This window comes from Tetrao urogallus (assembly GCF_951394365.1).
Source record: "Tetrao urogallus genome assembly, chromosome: 27".
In the NCBI taxonomy this organism is placed as follows: Eukaryota; Metazoa; Chordata; class Aves; order Galliformes; family Phasianidae; genus Tetrao; species Tetrao urogallus.
Genome location: NC_136840.1, coordinates 3254065 through 3263935, shown reverse-complemented (window position 1 = coordinate 3263935; position 9871 = coordinate 3254065). Strand labels below are relative to the sequence as shown.

The 9871-nt window shown below is 62.8% G+C and overlaps 1 protein-coding gene across 1 annotated transcript; it reads left to right on the top strand.

Moving 5' to 3' along the window:
* Positions 1-1022: 1022 nt before the first annotated feature.
* Positions 1023-3140, top strand: EGR3 (early growth response 3; the record flags this gene model as incomplete). Its single annotated transcript, XM_079547344.1, has 2 exons — positions 1023-1185; positions 2101-3140. 2 exons carry the CDS (start codon positions 1023-1025, stop codon positions 3138-3140), a joined length of 1203 nt encoding a protein of 400 aa, XP_079403470.1.
* Between the last annotated feature and the right edge of the window lie 6731 nt (positions 3141-9871).

Sequence of the window (9871 nt, the reverse complement as noted above, 5' to 3'; positions counted from 1 at the left end):
CTGGTTCCAGCAGTAGGGTGACCCGTAGCACCCTAAGGTGCCTGGTTCCAGCCATAGGGTGCCCGGTTCCAGCTGTAGGGTGACCCATAGCACCCTAAGGTGCCCGGTTCCGGCTGTAGGGTGACCGGTAGCACCCTAAGTTGCCCGGTTCCAGTCATAGGGTGCCCAATTCTGTCTGTAGGGTGACCCGTAGCACCCTAAGGTGCCCGGTTCCGACCATAGGGTGCCCGGTTCCGGCTCAGGGTGCCTTTGCACGGTTCCCAGTGCCCGGTTCCGGCCTTAGGGTGCCCGGTTCCGGCCACGGCGTGCCGGCTGCCCGTCTCCCAGCGCGCAGTGCCGCCCATAGGGTGCCCGGTTCGGGCGGTCCGCTGCCGGTCCCGGTGCGATGCCCGGTGCGCTGCAGGCCCGCTCCCCGCCGCTCGGCGCGCCGCTTCCTGCTTTCTAATGTTCCATTGTGCGGAGCTTCCATTGTGACGCGCGGGGCTCGGCGCGGCTTTGTCTGTCCATATATGGGCAGCTACGTCACGGAGCGCTCCCGCCGCCCGCATAAATGGGCCGCGGAGTCCCCGGCGGAGCAGTCGGGAACCCGGAGCGGAGCGGGAGCGGCGGCGGAGCGATCGGGAGGGGTTAAAATCCTCCCCCCCCCCCCCCCCCCCCCCCCCCCAACACCCAACCCCTCGCTCCGCTACGGGCGCAGCTGCCGGGCGGCCCTCCCCCCCCGCGCCCCCCCCCCCCCCTCGAGGAAACACCATCGCCGCCGCCACCGCCGCGTGGGGGGGGGACCCACGCGAGACCTCCCCCCGCACCCCCACGCAGGACCCCCCCCAGCACGCCCCAACTTTATTTATATTCCCCCCCCACCCCCCACCCCCATATTTTTTTTTTTTTCCCTTTTTTTTTCCTTTTTTTTTTTTTTCCTTTTTTTTTTTTTTTTTCCCGTGCATGATTTCCCCGGCGCGGATCCGCCGCTCGGATGTCGTTCGCTGGGGAGCGGAGCTGATCCGACCTTTTCCTCCGATGCTATGACCGGGAAACTGCTGGAGAAGCTGCCGGGGACGATGAGCACTTTGCTGAACCAACTGCCCGACTCTCTGTACCCGGAGGAGATCCCCAACTCTTTGAATCTCTTCTCCGGCGGCGGCGGAGGAGGCGATCCGGTGCCTCACTACAACCAGATGGCTGCAGGTGACGGGGGTTTGGGGGGGGGGATGCGGGAAAAGGGGCCGGGGGGCGGCGTGTGTGTGCGCTGGGGGGGAAGGGAAGAGCCGGGGATGGGGAGCGGCCCCCCCCCCCCCCCCCCGCCCCCACGCGTGACCGCCCACCCACCCGCTTTGCTCGCTGTGTCTCCTCCGCCTGCGGGAGCGCCGCGCTCAGCCCGAACCTCCGCCGCAGGTACCGGGGAGGGGGGCACGCACGCATGCCGAGGGCAGCCCCTCAACCCCCCCCACGCCCCCCGGAGCGGGGGGTCCGCGCCTCCTCGGACGCGCGTGGCCGTGGGCTCCCACCCTCCTTTCGGCTCCCGCCCTCCTTTCGGCGGCGATGCGGGGGGTTTTGGACACGCGGGCTGCCGGCCGCCCCCCACCCCCCCCCCTCCCCAACAACCGCCCCCTCCGAGCGGGGATCCGCGTGGGCGCGGGGCGCCGCGGACACTCGCGGCCGTGGGCTCCCACCCACCCGGCGGCGGCGGCTCGGGGGCCCCGCGGGAGCTTCCCCCGGAGCTCGGGACTGCGGGAGGGGATGGGGGGGGGGGCACAAAGCCTCTCTCGTTTCTCGCCTCCGGCGCTCGGGGCCGCGGGTTTGACGCGCGCAGGGCTCCAACCCGCCGGTCGGGATCGGCGAAGCGCAGTTGGGGACGCGGAGCTCCGCTGCGCACCCCCCCCGGCACGGAGCCCACCTGGACCGCGGGGCTCCCCACCCCTGTGGGGCCGCGGGGGCGGCAGCGCCGCTCCGTGTGCCGGCACCGGCACCGCGCACGGCCGCGAGCGGAGCCCCACGGAGGCGGCCGAGGGGAGAGAGGGGGGATTTAGCGAGAGCGCGGAGGGTGGGGGCCCGCGCAGCGCCGTCCCCGCCCGGCTCACCCTGCCCCGCTTCTCTCCGCAGACAATGTGATGGACATTGGCATCGGGAACGAAAAGCCCAACCAGGAATTGTCGTCCTATTCGGGGACGTTCCAGCCGGCCGCGGGCAACAAAACCGTCACCTACCTGGGGAAGTTCGCCTTCGATTCGCCCTCCAACTGGTGCCAGGATAACATCATCAGCCTGATGAGCGCTGGCATCCTGGGGGTGCCGCCGGCCGCGGGGACGCTGAGCGGGACGCAGAGCTCGGGGGGCGGAATGGGGGGACCTCCGCAGGGCGACGTGGACCAGATGTACCCCGCGCTGCCGCCCTACTCCTCCTGCAGCGACCTCTACCCGGAGCCCGTCTCCTTCCACGACCCGCAGAGCAACGCCGGCCTCACCTATTCCCCGCAGGATTACCAAGCGGCCAAACCCGCCCTGGACAGCAACCTGTTCCCCATGATCCCAGACTATAACCTCTACCACCACCCCAACGAGATGGGCGCCATCACGGAGCACAAACCCTTCCAGAGCTTGGACCCCATCCGCGTCAACCCGCCGCCCATCACCCCGCTGGAGACCATCAAGGCCTTCAAGGACAAGCAGATCCACCCGGGCTTCGGGGGGCTCCCGCAACCCCCCCTGACCCTCAAACCCATCCGGCCCCGCAAATACCCCAACCGGCCCAGCAAAACCCCGCTGCACGAGCGGCCCCACGCCTGCCCGGCCGAGGGCTGCGACCGCCGCTTCTCGCGTTCCGACGAGCTCACCAGGCACCTGCGCATCCACACGGGCCACAAACCCTTCCAGTGCCGCATCTGCATGCGCAGCTTCAGCCGCAGCGACCACCTCACCACCCACATCCGCACCCACACCGGCGAGAAGCCCTTCGCCTGCGAGTTCTGCGGCCGCAAATTCGCCCGCTCCGACGAGCGCAAGCGGCACGCCAAGATCCACCTCAAGCAGAAGGAGAAGAAGGCCGAGAAAGGCTCGGCCGGGCCGCCCCCCCCCGCAGCTCCCCCCGTCGCCACCTCCTCGCCCCCCGTCGCCCTCACCCCCGCCGTCACCACGTGCGCCTGAGGGCAGCTCGGGGGACGGAGCGGTGCAGCCCCGGAGCGCTGCGCGGGGCCGGGACCGGAGGAAGGACGCCCGCACGACCCCCCACCCCCCCACCCCGCTCTGCCCCGGCCGTGTGGATCGGATCGGCCGCAGCTCGGCACCCGCAGCCCTGAGCCCCTGGCTGGGGGGTCCGCGTCCCGCTGCGCGCATCCCGGTACCCGCGGCCCCGTCCCGGGCTCAGGTCGTGCTCATCCCGCTGCGCGCGTCCCGGCGTCGGGGCCGAGGATGCGGGCGTCTCAGCGTGGGCAGCCCGGTACCGGGGATCGGGCGGTGCGCATGCCGGTGCCGGCCCAAGCCGGGAGCGTTCCGGTACCGGGGGTCGGGCTGCGTGTGGGCCGGGAGCGGGGTCAGGATGGAGGCGTCCCGGCGCGTCGGGTGCATCGCGGCGAGCGGATCCCAGCGCTGGGGGCCGGGATGTGAGCGCGTCGGTGTGTGGGGCCCGGCGTCGGGAGCTGAGATCCGAGCATCGCGGTGTGGCCGACCCCGTGCTGGGGGTCGCGGTGCGGTCGGGATGCGGGCACTGCGCTGTGCGGATCCTGGTGCCGGGGGTTGTTTGAGATTTGGGCACAGAGATTTGGGCGCACGGAGCCGCTGCTGGAGGTTGGCGTGTGGGCGCCTCTGCGTGCCGAGCCGCCGCCGGGGGTCGAGATTCGGGCACCCCGATGTGCGCGGAGCCGCTGCTGGGCTCGGGATTCGGGCTCCCTGGTGCCGGAACCGGGCCGGGTGCCCCCAGTAACCTGGGTACGGCGCCGTGCGCTACGGGGGAACCCGCGGGGGGTTTCACTCCTCCCGGCCCCCAGCGGTGCTGCGTCCCGACCCCCCCGGCCCTTCCGTACCCGCGGTGCCGCCCCCCCCCCGGTACCACGCGGTTGGGCCCCCAAAACCCACGGCTGCCCCGCGCCCCCCAGCTCTGCCCGGTGCCGTCGCCCCCTTTTGTTTCCCCCATCGGTTTCCTCCGTCGGAAGGGAAATTCTTTACAGAAACGCAGCAAAAAAAAAAAAACCAACAAAAAACAAAAAAAAGAAACCAACCAAACATACATAGAAAAAAAACCGAAAAAAAAAAAAGACAGAAAAGCAAAAAAAAAAACACAAAAAAAAAAGACAAAAAAGAAAGCAGTATTTTGCTGAATACTTTTTATAATGTGAGATATTTTTATTTTCTTTCCTTCGGTCACTTTACAAAACTGCGACTCCGACTCCGCGGGAGGAGGAGAAGAAACCGACGAGGCGCCGGGTTTCGGCGGGCGCCGCTTCCCTTCCCCGGCCGCTGGTTGTGTGCATGGCGCTGCATGGCCGCTGCCCGCTCCCCTCCGAGCGCCGGAACGGCACGAAATGAGCGAGCGACCCCCCGAACGGCCGCGCGGCGCCGGCGCCGAAACGCCGCTGTGAGCCGCGTCCGAGGCGGCGTGCGGGCGATGGTGGCGCGGCGAGCGCTGCGCGGCTGCACGGCTGCACGACACAACACAACAACACGACAACACAACAACAACACAACACAACAACAACACAACAACACAACAACACGACACAACAACAACACAACAACACAACAACACGACACAACAACAACACAACAACACGACACAACAACACGACACAACAACACAGCAACACAACACAGCAACACAACAACACAACAACACAACAACACGACACAACAACACAGCAACACAGCAACACAACAACACAACAACACAACAACACAACAACATGACACAACAACACAGCAACACAACAATGACACAACAACACAACAATGACACAACAACACAACAACACAACAACGACACAACACAACACAACAACACAACAGCAACACAACACAACAACACAACAACAACACAATGACACAACAACACAATGACACAACAACACAACAACGACACAACACAACAACGACACAACACAACAACGACACAACAGCACAACAACAACACAACACAGCAACACAACAACACAGCAACACAACAACACAGCAACGACACAACACGGCTGCACAACTACACAACTACACAACTACACAACACAGCACAGCTACACAGCTACACAACACAGCAACACAACTACACAGCAACACCACAACACAGCACAGCTACACAACTACGCAACTATACACCCGCACAACTACACAGCTACACAACACAGCATCACAACACAGCACAGCAACACAACAACACAACGCAACACAACACAACACAGCACAGCACAACAACACAACACGGCACAGCACAACATGACACAACAGAACACACAGCACAACACCCAGCACAACGCAGCACACAACACGGCACCACGCAGTGCAACGCAACGCACAACACGACACGGCGCAGCGTGCGTGCACAACACAGCGTGATGCAACACGTGCAGTGCAACACAACACAACGCAACACAACACAGCAGAACACAACACAACACAACGCACAACATGGCCCCACACAACGTGCGCAACAACAACACAACACAGCACACAGGGGCAAAGGGTTGGGGCGAGGGGCAGTGATGGATGGGAATGGATGGGATGCAGGGTTGGGGTTGGGCAAATGGATCCACACAGCACAACCACACAACAACACAACAACACAACACAACAACACAACACAGCACAACAACACAACAACACAACATGACACAACACGACACAGCAAAACAACACAACACTGCATAACACAACACACAGCACAGCACAACAACACAACAACAACACAACACAGCACAACAACACAACAGCATAACAACACAATGCAGCACAACAACACAACACAGCACAACATGACACAACAACACAGCACAACAACACAACAAACAGAACATACACAATGCAGCACAACACAACACACAACGCAACAACACACAGCACAATGCGACACCACACAACAACACACAACGGAACACCACAACAACACAACACAACAACACAACACCACAACAACACAACAACACAACACTGCACAACACAACACAACACCACAACACAACAGCACACAACAACACAACACCACACCACAACACCACACCACAACACAACAACACAACAACACACCACAACACAACACAACACCACACCACAACACCCAGCGCAACACCACACCCCAACGCAACGCAACGTGCACGAAAAAGGCAAAAAAAACCAACAAAAGGCAAAAAAATCCCAAGGGGGGGATGCTATTTTTTGAGAGACTTTTGTATCCAAGTTGAGCACTTAGAGAAAAACACAAAAAAGAGGAAAAAAAAAAGAGAAAAATCCACCGAAAAAAGAAAAAAAAACAAAGAAGAGGCCGCTGCAGATGTAATATATTTTGTGGATGTTTTTATTTCTGGATTTCAAGTACCTTATACTAAGGTTTAAGAAATAAAAAATAAACAAAAAGGGACAAAAAAAAAAAAGTTAAAAAAAAAAAAAGTTTAAAAAAAAAAATTTGCCCCCAACCCCGCAGCCCGAAATGATGATGATAATAATAATGATAATTAATAATAATTAGTACTACTAAAACCCGGCGCTCGGTATCGTGGAAAGGCGACTTTCCCGCACATCTCATCGCTCCCCGCTGTGTCGGTGCTGCCCGCTGTGCCATTGACTGCGACGCCGATGCCGTAAATATATTCAGTGTGTGGCTGAGAAAGCGCTGCGGACTCCCGGCCCTTCTTTGAGCGCAACGGCGGGGGGAAGCGGCTGGGGGACCCGAATGTGGGGGGAACCGCGGCTGTGGGTTGGGGCTGCGCGCTTTTGGGGTGGGTGAACCCCGCGCCGTCGGGTTGGGTTGGGGCCGGCGCCTCTTTGGGGTGCGGGGGGTGGCGCGGCTCGGCCCCACAGCTCAGCCAGCAGCTCGGCCTGCATCTCGGCTAGCATCTCAGCCCCACAGCTCGGCCCCACAGCTCAGCCAGCAGCTCGGCCCGCATCTTGACCAGCAGCTCAGCCCCACAGTTCAGCCCCACAGCTCAGTCAGCAGCTCAGCCAGCATCTCGGCCCTCATCTCGGCCAGCAGCTCAGCCCCACAGCTTGGCCAGCAGCTCAGCCCCACATCTTGGCCCCACAGCTTGGCCAGCATCTTGGCCAGCAGCTCGGCCAGCAGCTCAGCATGCACTTCGGCCCCACATCTCGGCCCCACAACTTGGCCAGCATCTTGGCCAGCAGCTTGGCCAACAGCTCAGCCCCACAGCTCTGCCAGCATCTCGGCCAGCAGCTCAGCCAGCAGCTCGGCCCCACATCTCAGCCCCACAGCTCGGCCAGCAGCTCGGCCCCGCGCCTCCGCCCCAACGCTGGGGGGTTTTTCCACCCTTGGCCCCGCGGAGGATTTGAGGCTCCGGTGGCGTCCGTTAGCTCAAAGCGGATCTGCTGGTTCAGCCCTTAATGCCGCGGTGCCGCAGGTGCGGAGCGCCGAGGGATTTCTGCTCGGGTTATAAATAACGTGGATTTCGGGGCCGCCGCTCGGAGGTGCGTCGGGGCGAGGAGGGGTGATGGGCAAATCCCGCAGCCACGCTTTTCCCCTCGCACGGCCGCGGAGCCGCGACGCTGCGCTTCGCACCCTCGGGGCGGCCCGCTCCGTCCACCCCGACGGGGAGCGGGAGGTCGCGGCTGCCGAGCGACGGCGGGCAACGGGGCGCCGACAGGGCGGCGTCGGACGGGGACGGCCGGCACGAGCGACGTCGGGTCGGGCGCCGCCTCCACCTGCGGGGCCGTAGCGGCGGCGGTGGGGCCGAGCCCCCGGCGCCCCGTGGGATCTGCTGGCGCCGCCGTTGGGATGGGAGCGCGCGGAGGGGCACCCATGGGTGGCGGAACGTGCGGAGCGTGTGCGGCACCGCGCACGAAAATGCCGGTTGCCACGGAAACGCGGCGCTTTCCGTCCCCGCTGTGCGCTCTGGGGGCAGGGAAGGGCTGGCAGCCGCTGCGTGGGTCCGGCCGGCGCTCCTCGCGGCCCGAAGCCCTTCGGCCACCCGTGGGACGGCGGCTGGGCTCGGAGGAGCGGCCGTTCCCGTCGGGTCGGCCCCGATGTCTTGGTTGGGAAGGGCGGTGGAAGGAGTCCCCAAATTGTTCCCAAATCCAGGGCACGGCCACTCGCACGATGCTCCCCCCCGTGTCCCCCTGCCCGTCCCTCACCTCCACGCCCCGACCCCACGTCCCTCCCGGTGTCCCACGGGGGTCACTGGCCCCGACGGGACTCTGTCACCCTTTGTGGGGTCACCACCCCAGTGCCACCAACCCCACGGGGCTGTCGGCCTCTCCGGGGCCATCGCTCCCCCACCACCGCCTTCCACAGGGACGTCGCTCCAGTGCCATCGCCCTCCATGGTGACACCCAGCGCCACCACCCTCCATAGGCCGTCCCTCCCCATGGTGCCATCGCTCTCAGTGGGTCCGTCTCCCCACCGCCTCCCTCCACGCTGGCGTCACCCTTCCCAACCCCGTCCCCATTGACTGCAGGCCATTCGGACCAGACGTCCCCACCGAGTCCCTTCCAGCCCAGCGATGCTCTGCACCCCGAGGTCCCCCCCCATTCCAGGTCCCCTTTGTCCCCTCTCCCCGCAGCCTCAGCACAGCCCCCCCTGCGCTCACCTCCCTCGATCCCTCAGCCCTAATCCCGTGTCCTCGCCGCTGTGTGTAACACCTTCCCAAATTAGCAGCATCAGCCGTGCCGGTAATTAACGCTCTGTTTACCTGCGCCGCTAATTCATAAAGCCCCCCCTGGCACCACTGCGAACCCAGCAGCCCCACGCGGTGGCAGCGGCGCTGACGCCATGTCTGCTGCGACGCCCCGCCAACCCGTCCCCAATTTCGTGCCTTTTCTCCCAAAACCCAACCCTCCTCCTCTCCACAAACCCAACCCTCCTCCCCTCTCCAACTCTCCCCCAATTTCGTGCCTTTTCTCCCCAAACCCAGCTCTCCCCATTCCATCCCCTCCCCAATTCCACACTTTTTCTCCCCAAAGCCCCCCTATTCCCCCCCCCTCCCTGTGCTCCCAGCCCCTCCGTAGGCCCTGAGCAGCCTTCCTCCCTCCTCCTTCCTCCTCCTTCATCCTCCCTCCTCCTCCTCCTCCTCCCCAGCCCGGAGCACAGCTCTGTTCGTGGCCCCGACTCGCTCACGTCATTTTCTTTACAGAGATGTTTGCCATTTTAAATGCGGATTTGGGTTTTGTTTTTAATGATTCCTCCCCCCTCTCTGAACCCGCTGGAAGTTCTTTTCCCGAATTTCCCGTGTTTTGGATCAAAACGGAGCATTTTTTTTTTGGATTTTTTTTTTATTTTTTTGCAGTTTCCTCTCTGAAAATAACTCCCAAACTATAATTTCCTCCCACTTGCTTTTTTCCCCTCTCCTTATTTTGAGGTGCGGAGTCGCCGGACCGGCGCAGCGCTGCTTTTCTATGGGGAACGGGGGCCCCAGCCCCTGCCCAAGGACTGGGACACACTGGGATGCACTGGGATGCACTGGGACGCACTGGGATGCACTGGGATATACTGGGACGCACTGGGATGTACTGGGATGCACTGGGATGCACTGGGATATACTGGGACGCACTGGGATGTACTGGGATGCACTGGGATGCACTGGGACACACTGGGACGCACTGGGATGTACTGGGATGCACTGGGATGCACTGGGACACACTGGGACGCACTGGGATGTACTGGGATGCACTGGGATGCACTGGGACACACTGGGACGCACTGGGATGTACTGGGATGCACTGGGATGCAC